Consider the following 20,606-nt stretch of genomic DNA (forward strand, 5'->3'; position numbering starts at 1 on the left):
AGCATTTCATTAGTGGGGTTGGGAATAGAAACAAGTCTGAATGCATGGACTTTACCACTCAGATCAGTTACTGGTACCAAGAAGCCACATTCAAAGGATGTGAATGAATTTGCCCAAATTCATCATTATTCCAAGAAATAAATTTAGAGCGTGTTCCCATGGATGATGGATCTGTTGGTTTGTCTTTATGTAAGGGAACATGTGTGCTGTCTCTCTCTACACACACACACACACACACACACACACACACACAGTCTGTAGGATTATATTGTTCTTATTATCTTTTGCTTCCCAGTGTGAACTGTAAACTTTCGTTTGTCTAGACTTGTTTTTATATATCTTGAATATCCATTGTAGTTTACTGCCTTATGTGCTTTCTTCTCTCTTCTCATCTTTGTCATTTAAGAATTTTCCAATGCTTTGAGACCTGGTGTAGGTTTTATCTCTTTCAGTATCTATGCTGGTTTCAGATCGGACAGAAATAGTTCTTCACCCATTTGGAACATTTAATGTGAGCCATGCTTATAATATCTCATTTATTTGATTTCAAGCTCTTTAAGAAACTGTGTTTCAAATTATATAGTTATGTATAGCAGCACTATCAACAATAGCCAAATTATGGAAAGAACCCAAATGTCCATCAACTGATGAATGGATAAAGAAGATGTGGTTTATATGTACAGTAGAATACTACTTGGCAATGAGAAAGAATGAAATCTTGGCATTTGCAACAACGTGGATGGAACTGGAGGGTATTATGCTAAGTGAAATAAGTCAGTCAGAGAAAGACAGACATCCTGTGTACATAAACTAAAGGAGTTCGTGACTACTAAACTAGTCCTGCAAAAATATTAATGGGGACTCTTTGAGTGGAAAGGAGAGATCAGAAGTGACAGTATGAAGGTAGGAAACACAAAAGCAGTAAAAATATGTCTGTAAAAAAATAAGTTAAGGAGCTCACAAAATAAGAGGATCTAAAATGTGACAACATATACCAAAAACGTGGAGAGGAGAGACAGAAATAATTAGTTCAAAATTAAATGACCATCAACTTAATGCAGAGTGCTATATGCAGAAGAAGTTATATGCAAACCTAATCATAATCAAATACCAAAAACCACTAATAAATATCCAAAGAATAAGGGGAAAGGAATCCAAATATATCACTAAACAAAATCAGCAAACTATGAAAGACAAGAAAGGATCAGAGAAAATCTTCAGAAACAACCACAAAACAAAATCACAATGAATACATATTATCAATAATTACTTTGAATGTTGATGTACTAAACTCCCAATCAGAAGACTCATAGGGTGACAGAATAGATAAAAAAAACAAGACCCATCTGTATGCTGCCTACAGAAAACTCATTTTAGACCTAAAGACACCTGCAGATTGAAAGTGAGGGGACAAACATTTATCATGCAAATGGATGTCAAAAGAAAGCAGGAGTAGAAATACTTATATCGAACAAAATAGAATTTAAAACAAAGTCTATAACAAGAGACAAGGATTTTATATAGTAATAAAGGGAACAATCCGACAAGAATATCTAACAATTGTATATATGCACCCCAACATAGCACCCAAATACATGGAACAGTTAATAACAAAAGAATTAATTGAAAATAATAGAATAATAGAGGAGGCTTTAACAGCCCACTCACATCAACAGGCAGATCAGCTAAACAGGAAATCAACAAGAAAACAATGGCTTTAAATGACACACTGGGCCAGATGAATTAAACAGATATATTCAGAACATTCCATCCTAAAACAGCAGAATATACATCCTTTTCAAGTGCATATAGAACAGTCTCCAGAATAGGTAACATACTAGGCCACAAAACAAGCCTTAACAATGTCAAAAAGATCAAGGTCAACCATGCATCTTTTCTAAAAGACCACAATGCTATGAAACTGGAAATCAAACACAAGAGAAACTCCATAAAGACCATGAATGGGTCAACCGAGAAATCAAAGAAGTAAAAAAAGTACATGGGAAACAAATGCAAATGAAAACACAACAGTCCAAAACCTTTGGGCTGCAGTAAAAATGGTACTCAGAGGCAAGTTTATAGCAACCCAGGCTTAATTCACGAAGCAAAACAGATCTCAAATAAACAACCTAACCTTACACCTAAAGGAGCTAGAAAAAGAACAACAAACAAAACTTGAAACCAGTGGAAAGAAGAAAATATTATTAAAGATTGGAGCAGATATAAATGATATAGAAAATTTAAAAAAGATAGACCAATGAAACCAGGAACTTATTCTTTGAAAAAAAAATCAGTAAATTTGATAAACCTCTAGCCAGACTTTTCAAAAAGAAAAGAGAAAGGAACCAAATAAATAAAATTACAAATGAGGAGAAATAACAACCAATGCCACAAAAATACAAATAATTTGAACATGATGAAAAATTATATGCCTATTAAACAAGCTTAAAGAAATGGATAAATTCCTAGAAACATGTAAATTCTGAAAACTTAATCAGGAAGAAATAGAAAACTTGAACAGACTGAGACCTAGCAAAGAAATGGAATCAGTAATTTAAAAAACTCTTAACATACAAAGGTACAGTTCCAGTAAGCTTCACAGGCACATTCTACCAAACATTTAAAGAAGTCTTCTTCTCAAACTATTCCAAAAAACAGAAATGGAAGGAAAATTTCCTACTTCATTCTGAGACCAGAGTTACCCTCATACCAAAACCAGATAGAGATACCATTAAAAAAGAGAACTATAAGCCAGTGTCTTTGATGAACACAGATGCAAAAATTCTCCACAAAATACAAGAAAACAGAATTCAACAATACATTAAAACAGTCATTCACCACTGTCATGTGCTATTTATTCAGTATTTGCAAATGAATCACTGTGATACATCACATCAATAATAGAAAGGATAGGAACCATATGATCATTTCAATAGCTGCAGAAAAAGCATTTGAAAAAGTATAACATCCATTCATGATAAAAACCCTCAAGAAGTAGGGTTAGAGGGAACATATTTCAACATAATGACTATATATGAAAAACCCAGAGCTAACATCATTCTTAATGGGGAAAAACTGAGAGCTTTTTCCCTCAGGTCAGGAACAAGACAAAGATGTCCACTCTCTCCACCCTTACTCCACATAGTACTGGAAGTCCTAGCCACAGCAATCAGACAACAAAAAGAAATAAAGGGCATCCAAATTGGCAAGGAAGAAGTCTAACTTTCACCATTTGCAGATTATATGGTACTCTATGTAGAAAAGACTCCACCAAAAAACTGCTAGAACTGATAAATGAATTCAATAAAGTCACAGGATACAAAATCAGTGTACAGACACCTGTTGCATTTCTATACTTTCCAAAGAGAAAGAGAAATTAAGAAAACTTTCCCATTTACAATTGCACCCAAAATAATAAGATACCAAGAATAAACCTAACTAAAGAGATGAAAGACCTGTACTCTGAAAACTGTAAAACACTGATGAAAGAAATGGAAGATGACCCAAAGAAATGTGGACACGTTCCATGCTCATGGATTGGAAGATCAAATATTGTCAAAATGTCTATACTACCCAAAGCAATCTACACATGTAATGCAATCTCTATCAAAATGCCAACAGAATTTTTCATAGAACTACTACAAATAATTCTAAAAGTTTTATGGAAGCACAAAAGACCCCAAATAGCCAAAGAAATCTTGAAAAAGAAAAGCAAACTTGGAGCCATCACAATTTCGGACTTCCAGTTACATTACGAAAATAGCATGGTCCTGGCACAAAAATAGACACATAGATCAATGTAACAGAATAAAGAACCCAGAAGTGAACCCTCAACTGTATGGTCAATTAATCAGTGGCCAATTGACAAAGCAGTATAGAATATCTAATGGGAAAAATTCTCTCAACAAATGGTGTTGGGAGCACTGGACAGCTACATGCAAAAGAATGAAACTAAACTGCTTCCTTAGTCTATACACAAAAATAAATTCACAATAGATTGGAGGCCTTAATATGAGACCTGAAACCATAAAAATCCTAGAAGAGAACACAGGCAGTAACCTCTTTGACATTGGCTGTAGCAACTTTTTCTAGCTATGTCTCCTGAGGCCAGGGAAGCAAAGGAAAAGTTATTGGGACTTTATCAAATTAAAAAACTTTTGCACAGCAAAGGAAGCCAATCACAAGACTAAAACACAGTCTACAGAACGGGAGAAGATATTTGCAAATGACATATCTGGTAAAGGGTTAGTACCCAAAATATATAAAGAACTCAACTCCCCAAAACAAATAGTTCACTTATAAAATAGGCAGAAGACATGAACAGACATTTCTCTAAAGCAGACATCAAGATGGCCAACAGATGCATGAAAAGATGCTCCGCATCACTTATCATCAGGGAAATACAAGCAAAACTACAATGAGATAACACTTCACACCTGTTAGAATGGCTGAAATCAACAACACAAGAAACAATGATTGTGAGGATGTGGAGCAAAAGGAATCGTCTTGCACTATTGGTGGGAGTGGAAACTGGTACAGCCACTGTAGAAAACAGTATGGACATTCCTCAAAAAGTTAAGAATAGCTCTACCCTATGATTCAACAATCTCACTACTGGATTTTTACACAAAGAATATAAAGGCACTAATTCAAAGGGATACATGCACCCCTGTGTTTATAGAAGCATTATCTACAATAGCCAAGACATGGAAACAGTGCAAGTGTCCACTGATTGATGAATGGATAAAAAAAGATGTGGTGTGTAGATACAATGGAATGTTAATTCAGCTATAAAAAATAATGAAGTCTTGCCATTTGCAGTGCCATGAGTGGAGCTACATAGTGTAATGCTAAGTGAAAAAAGTCAGTGAGAGGAAGAGAAATACTATATGATGTCACTCATATATGGAATTCAAGAAACATAACAAAGGGAAAATAGGGAGAGAGAGAGAGAAAAAAAAAAAAAAGAAACCAAGAAGCAGACTCTTCATTAGAGGAGAAACTGGCAGTTAACAGAGGAAAGGGTGGTGGAGAGATGGGTTAAAAAGGTGATGTGGATGGCAATTGTCATGATAAGCACTAGGTAATATATGGAATTGTTGAATTACTATATTGTATACCTGAAAATAATATAGCACTGTTTGTTAACTATTTGGAATTAAAATAAAAACCTTAAAAAATGTGGAAGAAGATTGCCATGTCCTGAATTTTGTCCCCCTCCCCAAAATTCATATGTTGAAGCTCTCTCAGTGGGATAATATTTGGTGATGGGGTCCTTGTGAGACAGGAGGGAGATGCCTCTGTCTCTCTCTGCTCCTTGAGGACACTGCCAGAAAGTGGCCATCTGCAAGCTAGGAAGAGCTCCCTCATCAGCAACCAAATTGACTGTCACCTTGATCTAGACTCTCCAGCCTCACAGATATCAATGTTTTTTGTTTGTTTGTTTGTTTTTAAGCTACCTACTCTATGGTGTTGTGTATGGCAGCCTGAGCTAAGACAGAAATTGGTACCAAGAGGGGGGATTCTGCCATAACAAATAGCTTGGAATGTGTCAGTGGCTTTCAAACTGTGTAATGAATAGAGACTGGAAGAGTTTTGAGGTACAGTGAGTGAGCTTCTAAAAGTGATTCTGGTGAGAGCCCTGACAAGAAACAATAATCTTTTGATATATTTGGTTAAGTAAAAAGTATTATCACAATTAACTTCACCTGTTTCTTTGTATTTTCTTAATGTTGCTACTTCTAGTAACTTCTAATTAAAATTACTTATGCTTCTCTAATTGGGTAGCACTGAAATAGAACTACATGTGTAAACATGGATAAATATAAAAAAACAGAATATTGATTCAAAAAAATATAGGTTATTCAGAGCTGTGTTCAGAACACACCATTTTATATACAATTTAAAAACTTGAAAAAGAATACTAATCAGGGTGTGTGTGTGTGTGTGTGAGAGAGAGAGAGAGAGAGAGAGAGAGAGAGAGAGAGAAAGTAGAATGCTAATGAAATACCAAGTGCAGGAGAGAGATATCTATAGGAAGGAAGAAAAGAGGAGCAGAAAGAGATACATAAAATTTCAGTTGCATCATTTAAAAGAAACTGTGAAGGTAAATTTGTATCCTTTTAATATTGACATAGGGTGATAGGGTGATTAGTGTATGTATTTTTATATCTTTTTAATACTTTTGTACATTTAGAGATTTGCCAGTGTCTTTTTTTTTTTTTAAGTTTATTTATTTTTGACAGAGATAGAGTGTGACTGTGAGCTGGGGAGGGCCAGAGAGACAGGGAGACACAGAATGCAAGCAAGCTCCAGGCTGTGAGCTGTCAGCACAGAGCCTGATGTGGGGCTTGAACTCACGAACTGTGAGATCATGACCTGGGCCGAAGTCAGACACTCAACCTACTGAGCCACCCAGGTACCCCATCAATAGCCATTATCATTAATTCTTTTAATATTTCTAAAAGAATTTTTCATTTTTGGAAGCTTAAACTGAGAAATGGGAGAGTCTATGAAGATACTTATCCAAAGTCACAAAACAAATAGCTGAGGTGCAATTCATAATCATCTTTCTTGTTCTAAAACTCATAGCTCTTCCTTCCCATTAATCCAATTCTGTAATATAAAGATGAAATATAAACAAGCTTATGAACTGCAGGCTCTTCCGACCTAACTTTGTCTTTTCCCCTTCTCCCAGTGCATGCACACATACACCTCTGCACACATGTGCATGCACACACCCACATGCACCTTTCTGAAAGAATATGTGTTCCTTACTGATAGGCTTGGGCCAAAACAGGTGGTGTCTGGGGCGCTGTGTTTCCTCTCTGTGTCCTTGTGAAGAGACTTTGTACACATTCTTCAGGGATTATCAGCTCAAGAGAGCTCAAAATATGATATGCTAAAGTTATAGTTTCTATTTATCTTTTCCTAAAGATGTTATTCCTTTTCTGTTTTCTCTCAGAAATGCCTACATGAAGAATATATGAATTGTTCTGCTGGTTAAGGCATTGCTTGTGTGTTTGATTGGCTGCTAAAGACATTTGTTGTGTTCCTCATTGTCCTTTATATACGGATCCTCTTACAAATCAAGGAAAAAAACTTTATGTGAAAATAAATGCAAGCTTAAAAACATAAAATTTAAAACAAATTCTTGAATTAATTACTGGAAAGGTTAAAAATAATAGCTAACATTAACTGAATGCTTAATGTGTTAGGCATTATTATATCTCCAGCTTATAGATTAAGTACCTTGCCTAGGGTAATCAGCTAGTGAGGGACAGGGCTGAGGCAGAGACAGTGTTGGGGTCAAATCCTGCTTTTATTGGTTAAAGATTTTCTAAGCTGTGCTACCCCAAGTGATCTTTCTTTTCCACTCATATATCTGCTATATGCCCAATGAGTCTGGAATTATCCAAATATTGCTTTATAATTTTTAGTTTGGCTTTTACTTATTTCTGTTTTGAAATTGATTTGCAAATATGCAAAAGCAAGGACAGACTTGAAAATTTGCTTGAATTAGCTTTAGCAGCTTAGGGAGCATGTGGGTAGTAGGCTTTCAATGTATTCTTACATATTCGCTAGTTCTCATTAAATTTGTGACTGCCTAAACCAAAACTACTTAAAATTGATTGCCATGGATTGATGCCAAGAAATTCTAAAGTACTACCTAAACTTCTACTAAATCTTACCAATCTTACTGCTATTAAATTCTTCCTTGAGGAAATTCATTTAAATTTTGTGGCTGTGGTTGGAGGATAGACTAGAGTCTGGAGTACACTTTTATTTTAATTATTTAACTTCAATTTTGTCATACAAGTTGTGCATACTTGAGCAAATGTGTCTTTTTATGCTGTCCTTTCTATCTTTGAAAGCAATTAAAATATGCATTTCCAAGCCTCCTGGAAGAATTTTCAGGTCTCCTATTTTCACCTGACCTTCCATTTATTCCTTTTTTTTGTTGGTTTTTTGACTTACATTTTTAGAGCAGTTTTAGGTTTACATTAAAATTGAGAGGAAGGTTTAGAGATTTGCCATATACCTCTTGCCCTGACAGGTTTATAGCCTCCCCCATTATCAACATTGCTTACTGGAATGGTACATTTGTTACAATTGTTGAACCTGCATTGATGCATCATAATCACTTAAAGTCCATAGTTTACGTTAAAGTTTACTCTTGGTGTTGTCCATTCTGTGGGTTTGGACAAATGCATAATGACATATATCCATCATTATAATATCATACAGAGTATTTTCATTGTCTAAGATTACTCTTTGCTCTGCCTATTCATCTGCCCCTGCCCATAACCACTGGCAACCAATGATCTTTTTGTAGTCTCCATAGTTTTGTTTTTTCCAGAATGTAATATAGTTGGAATCATACACTATATAACATTTTTTGGTTGGCTTCTTTTACTTAGTCATATGCATTTAATGTTCTTCTGTGTTTTTTCATGGGTTGATAGCTTACTTACCTACAGTGCTGACTAATATTTCATTATGTGAATGTACCACAGTTTATTCATTCACTTACTGAAGTACATCTTAGTTGCTTCCATATTTTGGCAGTTATGAGTAATTAATTGCTCTAAATATCTGTGTGCAGGTGTTTACATGGACATAAGTTTACAGCTCCTGTGGATAAATACCAAGGAGTGTGATTGTGGGGTCGTATGGTAAGAATATATTTAGTAAGAAATCTCCAACGGTCTTCCAAAGTGACTGGACCATTTTTCCCCATTTATTCTTCAGAGCACACGATTTCCAAGGTCCCATAGGTTTCTTATATCTGTGCAGTCCCTTTTTTCTCAAATCCCAAACCCTTTTCTGTCTCTTATCGTCCGAATTCAGTTTAAATGTTGATGATATTCCCACAGTTCCAGCCTGGACCCTCTCGTCTCACTTTTACAGAACTTCCAGCGACAGTCTTTTCCAACTCACGTACTTTCATTCAGTTTCTATTTTGATGATTCTTGAATCCCACATGACTTTGTCAAAACTCCAGACCCGTAAAGACAACTGCCTATTGGTCAATTTTACCTCAGCTATTCCATAGACATCACAACCTGAACATATCAAAACCAAATTATATTAGCAGCTACCCCTCTCCAGATTATTTCCTCAAATCCCTTTCTGGGTGAGCACATTTTTTTTGTTGCCCAAACACATGCTTGGGGTCTCCTTTGAGTCTGCCTTCACTTTGATTTTTCACGTGTGAGAATCCTCGAGCATACTTACATCTCTGCCCTCATTTTCTTTCAAGTGCACCTCTCCTGTTCTTACTCCCACTCACATCCTCTGTTTTCTGCTTTGGTTATGAAGACCCTCTCGCTAGCTGCTTTCCCACTGGCAGGCTTTAGTACCTTCCCTCTCCCATATTAGCGTCCGTTATTCAGAATGTGGTTTGGATAATCATTCCATATTAACATCTGATTTTGTTAGTCCTTGCGGAAACTGCCAGTGGTTCCCTCACGACCTCAGATTAAAGCCAGATGCCCTGCTATGGTTTGCACGGTTCTCGTGCAACCTTTTCTCTTACTGCTGCTTGTAGGTTTTCCTGCATGTGCTGTGTTCTCTCTGGCCTCCTATTAGTGCTCCTCCTGTTCCTTTTCCCTGGAACATGCTTGCTCTTCTCTCTGCCTGATTAACTTACACTTAGCATTCAGCTTTAGGTGGTGGCTCTTCTTCCCTTCTCCCTGTGCCCTCCCTGGATTTTTTGTTACTCTTACATGTTCCCCATGGAGCCTGAGCAGTACTTTGGTTGCAGTACTTCTAGCACGTTGTTTTATACCTATAGTAGTTCCTCTTGTCTGTGGTTTTATTTTCCGTGGTTGATTACCCATGGTCAACCACAGTCTGAAAGCAGATGATACTCTTTCTGCCTTATCATCAGAAGGTCATTAGTAGCCTAATGCTACATTCACAGGCCAACATCATTTACCTCACTTCACCTCGTTAAGTAGTCATTTTATCATCTCACATCATCATAAGAAGAAAGGTGAGTACAGTACAATAAGAGTTTGAGAGAAAGACCACATTCACATAAATCTTATTCTAATATATTATAATTGTATTTTATTACTGGTTACTGTTATTGATCTCTTACTGTGCCTAATTTATAAATTAAGCTTTATTACTGGTATGCATGTATGTGAAAAAGTATAGTCTGTGTACGATTCGGTACTACCCATGGTTTCAGGCATCCACTGAGGGTCTTGGAATGTTTCCCCACAGAGAAGGGGGTACTATTTCATTTCATTTTGACCCTCCCTCCCCGTGAATCGCCGTGTTGCCTTCACTTCTGCATGTGAGTCTCCAGCACAGACCAAATGTGGTTGGTTATTTGCTGACATTTTTCTAGGATAGTGGTTCATAATTGGGGGTGATTTTGTCTCCCAGGGGACATTGGTGATGTCTCGAGACATTTTTGATAGTTATGACTGGTGGGACCGTGCTGCTCTCATCTAGTGGGTAGAGGCTAGGGATGCTGCTAACCAGCTCTACAGGGGACAAAAGAGCCCCCACACATTATCCAGCCCAAAATGGCAGTAGTGCTGAGATTGAGAAACCCTGCTCTAGGATGAAGTGTAAAACTTGAGAGTACTAAAAGACTTTTCATAGCAAAAAGATGAATTGAGTTTGGAGTTCTCAAGTAATGCATGCAAAGTTTTAGTGTAAAGCAACTTAATTTTCAGTCTAAACTGCTCTGGTTCTTTTTTGTAGCCTACTGTTAATGTATATTCAGAATTTGTGTTGTTGGGAAAACATGTGACTAGTGCTTATTAATGGGTTATCAGCTACCGCAGTAATTTAAGCATGCAACTGAGATTGTGAAAAGGATAGTGGAACTAAGCTCTATGTTTGAGAAGTTTTTTTCATTTACTTCTCTTATTTTAAATGTATCTAGGAACAGGTGACTACCCAGGCAGGTTTTTGGAGGTGTATGGATGAATGATATCCTTTTTAAGCTGTTAAATAAAGATTTAGGTATAAAATCTTCATAAAAGGCCAAATGTAATAAACTTTTTGTTTTACATAGATTAGCAAATGATGAACATTCTAGTGCCACCCTGCACACTCACACATGCAGGCACTTGTAACCATCGATAGTAACCCTCATGTACTTGTATTCTCTTCACTCTCTTTAGCCAAGTGTCTCCTATAGTGCTAGGGACACAGTCCTTGTTGATCTGTCAAAATAGGGCTCCTCATGAGGGATCCTATGCCTACACTACAAACTGACCAGGTACAGAAGATCCATTTCAACTGAATGTACTGTTTACATTTAAGAAATTTAAAATTTTGTATGAGTATTCCATTAGAAAATGTTACTAATACACTGGAAAATTAGAATGTCAAAGGATAAGTTATTGCTATCATTAGAACAAAACAGGACTGACCTGTACAACCAAGTACTGGGAAAATAAAATACATACCACACTTAAATATTTTACTGTGTGTCTAGGCAAAGACAGAAGTCATCACAGAAAAAGTTTTGATTCTCTCCAGGATTGGCTATGTGATCCGATCTACTGTTTTTTAATCCAGTTTTCCTTTCTTTTGCTGGGGGGTGGGGAGGGGTGGGGAGACACTGCAAAAGCATTTTAGTTTTTTTTTATAATCCAGTTTTCAAAAAAAATTGTAATTAGAATTCTGAGTAGGAGAAAATAAAAAACATTTTAGGAAATGGTAGGAAAAAGTGGCAATAACTCATATTCTTAAAAAGTACAGTTGTTATTAGCCATTTCAAACTCGTCTCTTGAAAATATTATAATGGAATTGTGCTGGAAAAGTCAAGTTTCTGTCTTTATCCTTGGAGAATCCTTTGGTAAGCTTACACCTGAAGAGGCAATTTTCTTTGTATTTGGTTTGTTACAAATAGCATTATTTATCTCACATTAAATTTCAAAATCCAAAAAATACTTTATTCCAGTAGATGTTAGATTACAGTGACTATCATCAGCCATTTACTAGTTCAGTTTTTGAGACTCACTGTATATGGGGCACATTTCTTTTAGTTTACCAAAGGAAGATTGAAATACTTGCACTGAATTTGGTGGATTTTATGAGATAATATCTGGCTTACAACTGGCTTAACACTCTCTTGTCTTTGTGTATATGGCTTTTTTTACTTTGGAACTCATGTCAAAATAAAAGTTTAACCTACAAATAACTGTATTTACAAAGTTATATCAATGAATATAAACAGAAGAGAATGGAATAACAGGTGTATGTAAATATGGACTTGAATAAAGACTTCTCCCAATGTAATTGCATTTCTCTTAATTTTTTTTTCAGAGAAGTTCTACAGAAATTTTGGAATATTCATCAGATAGTGAAAAGGAAGATGACTCAGAGAATGCCTTGTTCATTGATTCAGAATCCTCTCCCAAAAACCACATGGATTTTGGAACTGATGTTAGAGAGGTGATGGAGAGACCAATAAGGCGGAAGGTGAAATCTGCAGAGACCATTTTGTACATGCCCCAGAAGCAGACGTTTCCCAGGACTCCAGGACCATCAGCAAAGATGAAGCTTCTAAGGTTAAATTACATCTCTTTAAATACTTGTTTATAAAGTTGTTATATTTCTTTAAAAATCTAATCCCTGGGGCACTTGGGTAGCTTGGTTGGTTAAGGTCCAGCTCTTGGTTTCAGCTGAGGTCTTGGTTCATGGGCTTGATCCCTGCATCGGGCTCCATGCTGGTAGTGCAGAGCCTGCTTGGGATTCTCTCTCTCTTCCCTTCTCTCTCTGCCCCTCCCCTGCTTGCGCGCTCTCTCTCTCTCTCTCTCTCTCTCTCTCTCTCTCGCTGTCTCGCTCTTTCTCTCAAAATAAATAAATAAAATTTTAAAAAATCCAAATACCTAAAAGGTTAACTTAAAAATACTTAACTTGTTTACTTGGAGAGGAAAATTGGCAGAATAGAACTCTAAGTTCAATAAGCAATTATAGAAGTTCTAATTTCTGGAGATGAGTTAGGGAACTGTTTATCTAAGTCAAGCATTTACTGTTTCAGTCCTAACAGCTTACATGACTGCTTTCCTTAGTGGGATGGGTTGTTAGAGTTTATCAAATTTTATTGAGCATCAGTGTTCCAGATACTTAGACAATTAAGACAAGTAAATGACTATTTCTGTTTTTGAAAAAGTTATAAAGAGGAAAACAGAAATAAATATATTCAAATTACTTTTACAAGTACAGTTACAGAGATTATCCAAAGGAACACTTGCAAATGCAAAGATGTACAAGAGAGCAAAGATGCAGATAAGAAACCAGCTGGTATGTGTATGGAGAACCACAAAGGCCAGGCCATAGTGGGTGGAGCAGGGCATGGAAAGGGGCTCAGGATGTGCCTTATGAGAGCCGTGTACCAACCGTGTGTAATACATGGTCTCTTTGTGTTTTAAATTAGAACAAAACAATGAAAGTAACATTTCAATGAAAGTGAGAACTTGTGGGAAGTAGTGCCACAAAAGTAAACTTAGTAGAGAGATTCAAGGAAAAGGGAGTTTCGGTAGAAAGAGTAAACGTGGCAATGAAAAGCACAGGTTTTGGATATGTTTAGGAAATGTTTAAATAATGAGGCAGAGGATGTGATGCATATTGAGAACCCAATGGCATAGGAGTGGGGACAGTGCTGTGACTTCTAGGATGGGGACTTGAGTTGAGAGGTCAAATGTGGAGATTAGCTGCTAGTGGCTTGAAAGGGATCTTGGGTCCAAAGAGACATCAGATGAAAGGTGAGGCCTATTTAGAAAATAATGGGGAGGACCCAGTAGAGACAGAGTGGTTGGAAATAATTGCTCTGTCAGTGTCTAGGAAAAGGAAGTAGGGGAGGGAAGGCTGGGGAGGAGAGTCCTGTCTTAAGCATAGGAGTAGAGGGAGGAGCATAGGATGTGACAGAGTCTACTGGGGTGGATGTAACATGGTGAGTTTATTGATGCTTATTCACCATATATATTATGTTATGTTTATAACACAAAATAACTCAGAAGGTCTATGCCCAGAGTGGGTGTGTTAAAGCCTCAAAAGAAAATGGTGGTGGTTTAATAGTCTCTGGAAAGAACAGGAAAGGAAGACAGTTGGAGGGATTTGAATGTCCTTGTTTTTGAAGTTAATGCCATGTAATTACAGAAAGCCACGTCCCCAACCCTACTGAGGGCCTACTATGTGCTGAGCACTGTTGTGTGTCCTGTGTTAGGAGGATGTATGATGAGGGCCCAAGAAGTAAAGTGGAAGTAATGTCAAAAGGAGACAAATTGTATGTCAAAGAAAAGCAGAAAAGAAAGCAGAAAAGGATCAAGACTGGTCATGAGGTGTGGGGAAGGACATTTTGTGGAGCTGACATTGCCTGGGATGAGGCAAGAGGGTGATACAGGGGATCAGATGGTTTTGTTTTGTTTTGTTTTCTTGGTGAGAATATCCTGAGGCTCCCCCCCCCTCCCCATCCCTGTGGGAGGGAATTGTTAGCCTCTTACCTTCTCTGTTGTAAATTGACCATATACATTTTTTGTACAGTTGATATACTAGGGTCTGAGTTTTTATTATTGTTTTGCTTCTATACTTTCAAACAAAACTTGAAGTTGTTTTTTCCACTTTCTGTTTGGCATTGAATTCTTTTATATGTGTGTAGATGTATTTGGCAAGAATGCATGAAGGTGTCTGTTTTGTGTGGTTAGTTCTATCACTTGTTCATGTTGTGTCACCCATCCCCCATTACTTTTTTTTAAACAATTAAAAAAAATTTTTTTTACATTTTATTTATTTTTGATAGAGAGAGACAGGGCACAAGTGGGGGAGGGGCAGAGAGAGACAGAGACACAGAATCCGAAGCAGGCTCCGGGCTCCGAGCTGTCAGCACAGAGCCCGACGCAGGGCTTGTGCTCACAAACCACGAGATCATGACCTGAGCTGAAGTCGGACGCTTAACCGACTGAGCCACCCAGGCACCCCCCCCCCCATTACTTTTTAAAGTAGAATGTTGGTCTGCATTTTAGTAGTAATTTTTTTTTACTTTTACATTTATTGTGTTTTTTTCTTTTAGTTTTATGAAAATATAAATGATATAAAGCACTGTTTAAGGTGTATAGCGTAATGTCTTAACTTACATATATTGTGAAATGACCATCATCACCTCATGCAGATACCAAGAAAAAAAGAAAAAAAAAAAAGAGGTTTTTTTCCTTGTGATAAGATCTTTTAGGATCTACTCTCTTACCAGTTTTCAGATATACCATACAGCAGTGTTAATTAACCATCGTCCTCCTTATGTTGTACATTACATGTCCATTACTTACTTATCTTATAACTGCAATTTGTACTCTTTGACCACTTTCCTCCAGTTCCACCCCCCATTGCCACCTCTGGTTACCACAATTCTGATCTTTTTCTCTGTGAGCTTGTGTTGTTTTTGTTGTTGTTGTTGCTGTTTTTCAGAATTCCACATATAAGTGAGATCATACAGTGTCTTTCACTGTCTGACTTATTTAACTTAACATAATTCCCTCAAGGTCCACCTATGTTGTCACAAATGACAGGAGTCCCTTCTTTACAGTGGCTGAATAATATTCCTGTGTGTGTATGTGTGTATGTATACAACACAGACACATACACACATACACACACACCACATTTTCTTTACTCATCTGTCAGTGGACTCAGGTTGTTTTCATGTTTTGCCTATTGTAAATAATGATGCAATGAACATGGGGGTGCAGACCTCTTCAACATAGTGATTTCATTTCCTTCAGATATATATTCAGCAGTGGAATTGCTGGATCATACAGTAGTTCCATTTTTCATTTTTTGAGGAACCGCTGTACTGTTTTCTGTAGTGACTGAACCGACTCACATTCCCACCAGCAGTGCACAAGAGTTTCTTTTTCTCCATATCTTAACAAGAATTTGTTATCTCTTGGCTTTGTGATAATAGTCATTCTAACAAGTGTGAGGTGATACCTCATTGTGGTTTGATTTGCATTTTCATAAAGATTAGTGATGTTGAACACTTTTTCTTATACCTGTTGATCATTTAAATATCTTCCTTAAAAAAATGTCTATTCAGGTTCTTTGCCCATTTTAAAAATTGGATTATTTGCGCGTGTGTTTTGTTATTGAGTTGTACAAATTCCTTTGAATATTTTATATATTAACTGCTTATCAGGTATGTGATTTGCAAACATTTTCTCTTATTCTGTAGGCTGCCTTTTTATTTTGATTATTTCTTTTGCTGTGCAGAAGCTTTTAGTTTTTTGTAGTCCCACTTGTTTTTTTATTCCTTGTGGGTTAAGTGTCATATCCAAAAAAAATTATTGCCAACACCCATGTCAAGCCACTTTTTTCCTCTGTTTCCTTCTTAAGTTTTGTGGTTTTATGGGTTAAGTTTTTAATCCACTTTGAGTTAATTTTTGTGAGTATTATAAGAATAGAGGTCTAGTTTCATTGTTTTACATGTAAATATCCAATTTTCCCAGCACCATTTATTGAAGATACTGTCTTTTCTTCTTTGGGTATCCTTGCTCCCTTATCAAATTTTAGTTGACTGTGTATACATGGGTTTATTTTTAGGCTTTGTATTCTGTTCCATTGGTCTATATGTTTGTTTTTACTTGACTGGTATAGCTTTATTGTATAGCTTGAAATCAGCATGTGTGATGTCTCCCACTTTGTTGTTCTTTCTCAGGATTGCTTTGGGTATTTGGGATTTTTGTGGTTCCATACAAATTATAGGATTGCTCTATTTCTGTGAAAATGCCATTGGAATCTTGATAGGGATTGCATTGAATCTATAGATGGCTTTAGGTAGTTGTGGACATTTAACAATATTAATTCTTCCAATCCATGAACATGGGATATCTTTTCATATATTTGTGTTGTCTGCAGCTTTTTTCATCATGATTCTATATATAGAAAACTCGAAAGACTCCCATCGAAAAACTCTTATATCTAATCAACGAATTTAGTAAATAGCAGGATATGAAATTAACATACAGAAATCAATAGCAGATCTGTATGTACAGTAGCAACTAATTAGCATAAAAATAAATTAAAAAGATGATCTCATTTACAATAGCATCAAAACAATTAGGGATGGGCTGTTCCTCTCCCTCTATGCATCACAGCTGTAGTAGAAGGGAAGGTGTAAAATTGGAAGCCTCTGTAAAGAGCAAGACCATCCCTTCCTGGGATGTCTGTTGTGTGGACATCCCAGGAGACACAGGAGGGCAGGATGCCCTCCATGTCTGTTGTGTGGAAAGGAGAGGAGAGATGGCAGTTGCATTCAAGATCACAGCCAGGGAGCCCTCAGGGGAAGAGTAAGAAGATGAAAGGAGCATTCAGAGAAGTTGAGGACACAGAGTTTTTGCTAATGACTGAAGCAACTCCACAAATATGCAGACGATTGTTTTCTTCTTGTGATTTCTAAGTGATAAATAAATAAGGGATATACAGGGGCACCTGAGTGGCTCAGTCAGTTAAGTGTCTGACTCTTGATTTCAGCTTAGGTCATGATCTCATGTTCGTGTGATTGAGCCCCACGTCAGGCTCCCACTATTCAGTGCAGAGCCTGCTCGAGATTCTCTCTCCCTCTCTCTCTGCCCCTCCCTCGCTCTGGGGGCATGTGCGCATGTTTTCTTTCTCTCAAGAATAAATAAATAAACATTAAGTGAGGGATGTCTGTTTTGTGGCCATTCCTTCCAAGTTGATAATGTGTTTAAATGTTAAAAATGATGGGGCGCCTTAGTGGCTCAGTCGGTTGAGCATCCGACTTCAGCTCAGGTCACAATCTCGCGGTCCGCGAGTTCGAGCCCCGCGTCGGGCTCTGGGCTGATGGCTCAGAGCCTGGAGCCTGCTTCTGATTCTGTGTCTCCCTCTCTCTGCCCCTCCCCCGTTCATGCTGTGTCTCTCTCTGTCTCAAAAATAAATAAAAAAACGTTAAAAAAAATTTAAAAATGAGTTTGATGTGATTAGGGTTGTCAGCCTCAGGCATTCAAACTGGAAGACTGTTGACAATAGGAGCCAGCTTTCTAAACTGACTAGGATAGCTTATGATTGCCCATGATGACAGTTTGTTGACTTCCTTCTGAAGGAGGGGAAAAGGTAATATATTTTGATTCATATGCTGTTTTGTAATGAAAGCACTAGAGCATCATGCTTAGAAAAATCTCTTAGTTATCTAATAAGGATCAAAGAAACAGTTTTGCATTAAGAAATTTGGTTTGTTGAAGTGAACTCCTATGAAAATGCTGAAAATACTGATGTCCTGATAATCCTCACAAAGATCACCAAACAAAACAAAATGAAACAAAACAAAACCCAGTTACTGACTTTTGTCAGACAGAGTACAGAAAAATACAGGTCTGGGCATCTGGGTGACTCAGCTGGTTGAGTGTCCGACTTTGGCTCAGGTCATGAACTTACGGTTCTTCATGATCTTCAAGGCCTGTATCAGGCTGCTCACTGCTTTAAGTGCAGAGCCTGCTTCAGATGCTCTGTCCCCCTTGCTCTTTGCCCCTCCCCCACATGCACTGTCTCTCTCAAATATAAATAAACATAAAAAAAAAGAAAAATACAGGTGTAAATAATAGATTTTCCTTATCTAGAATGACCATAGCTGTGATTAAAAGAATTGTTGCTTTTTTGTTTGTTTTTAACCAGATTGTGGCTCATTAGCAAGGATCAAGTTAAGTAGTTGTTGGCATTTCAAGTTTGGAGAACATTGAACTTTTCCCTTGTGTTTGCCCCATAGAGAAATGTTACTCTTTGGGCTACCTGTTTTTTTGTTTTAAGTTTATGTATTTATTTTGCGAGAGAGAAAGAAAGAGTGTGCGTGCACATGCACACTTGTGAGCAGGGGAGGGTCAAAGAGAGAGAGAGAGGGAGAGAGAGAATCCCAAGCAAGCTCTGCACTGTCAGCACGGAGCCCAGCACGGGGCTCGATCCCACAAACCATGAGATCATGACCTGATCCAAAATCAAAGAGTCGGATGCTCAATGGAGTGAGCCACCAAGGCGCCCCTTCCCTTTTAAAAAAAATTTTATCTTTTTGGTTCATGACTTTATTCTGTTTAAGTCATAACTAATGCAAGTCAATGCAAAATTGTTTTTATATTTAAGTATGTTGTCAATAATAAAGCCATATCTCCCTATTCTTATGATAAAGTTATTTTTCACAATGCCTATTATATCTAACAGAAAACAAAACTTAAATACATTATACTACATTTAAATTATTTTTCCTCACTTTATATAGCTTACTAAAAATATTTCAATGAAGGGCACCTGGGTGGCTCAGTCAGTTAAGCATCCAACTCTTGGTTTCGGCTTGGGTCATGATCTCATGGTTTGTGAGTTCAATCCCCACATGAGGCTCCACGCTGACAGTGCAGAGCCTGCTTGACATTCTCTCTCTCCCTCTCTCCCAGCCCTTCCCCACTCACTCTCTCTGTTTCTCTCTCAAAAATAAATAAACTGGAAAAAATACTTTAATGAGCTTTTTTGGGAAATGTTGGAATATTTTTGAATTGTTATTCTTTTTCCCCTTCATACGGTTTTTGTAGCAATGTTTAGCCCTGTTGAACTAATGCCAGGAATCTTTTCAGATAGGTTCCCCATCAATTTTTTTGTGTAAAAGATAATTAAAATATCTTAACTTTCTTAGTGAATTTTTTATTCTGCATTGGTGTTTTGGATTTTATCTGTGAATAACTTTGCTGACTATATTGACAAGAGTCATTTGGAGGCTCTCATCCAAGATGGCAATATGAGAACCTCTTAGACTCACTTTTCCCTTGGACATGCCAAATCTGTAGCTACACATGAAACAATTACCCATGAAAGAAATCCAGAAACTGAGTGACTCTTATGCACTGGATGAATTAGAAAATAGCCACAGTGAAACAGGTAGGAAAGGGTAAGACACAGTCTAGCCATAAATTTCACCCCAGGCATAGTGACATACAATAGGTAGGGATTCATAACTCCCAGGTTTTCCATAAGCAAAGAGTTTGAACCCAACATCTAACACCCCAGTTCTTAAGACTTTTACTCATCTTTAGATGAGCCTCCAAAAAACACCTAGCTCTGAAAGCTAACAGGGCTTGTGTCCATAAGACCCGCAAGACTATAGCAAACAAAGAAATAGTTGTCAACCTGGCTTGGACTTGCTGTAGTTTTCCCTTCAGGGTTCAGCACAGAGGGAGTAGACAACACTCATCTTCCAGTCTTTTCTTAAACGCTGCCTATTTGTGTACTTTAAAAGCTGCTGCTGCTGACTGAGGGTCAGGCTTCTAATTTAAAAGACATACCTAGGTGCTGACTGCCATCCTCCCCAGAGATCAGGGAGGTCAGCAGATGACATCTCCCTGTACACTCTAGATCTCCAGTGTCTCCCAGAGGGCACATCTCTTGATCTCCTGGCCCTGATGGCCAGGGGGACTTGTGATTTGTGGGTCCCACAGGATGGTGGCAAACAAGGAAGCAATTCTTACCTGATGGTCCCTTGAGGACTCAGAGCAGAGGGAGCAGAGAAAAATGCCCAGCTTCCAGTCTCTCCATGAAAGAGGTCTGTCTGCTTGGATACTTTAAAAGTTGCTGACTTTAAAAGCAGC

General features: G+C 37.5%; 1 protein-coding gene across 1 annotated transcript in view; it reads left to right on the top strand.

Annotated features, from left to right (window-relative positions):
• SPIDR (scaffold protein involved in DNA repair) overlaps positions 1-20,606 on the top strand; it is a 502,960-nt gene that overhangs the window by 165,569 nt on the left and 316,785 nt on the right. Inside the window, exon 6 of the mRNA XM_043601030.1 lies at positions 12,298-12,542. Coding sequence (XP_043456965.1) covers positions 12,298-12,542 — 245 coding nt within the window. The remainder of the gene's footprint in view (positions 1-12,297; positions 12,543-20,606) is intronic.

Source organism: Prionailurus bengalensis, chromosome F2 (assembly GCF_016509475.1).
Source record: "Prionailurus bengalensis isolate Pbe53 chromosome F2, Fcat_Pben_1.1_paternal_pri, whole genome shotgun sequence".
NCBI classification, from domain to species: domain Eukaryota; kingdom Metazoa; phylum Chordata; class Mammalia; order Carnivora; family Felidae; genus Prionailurus; species Prionailurus bengalensis.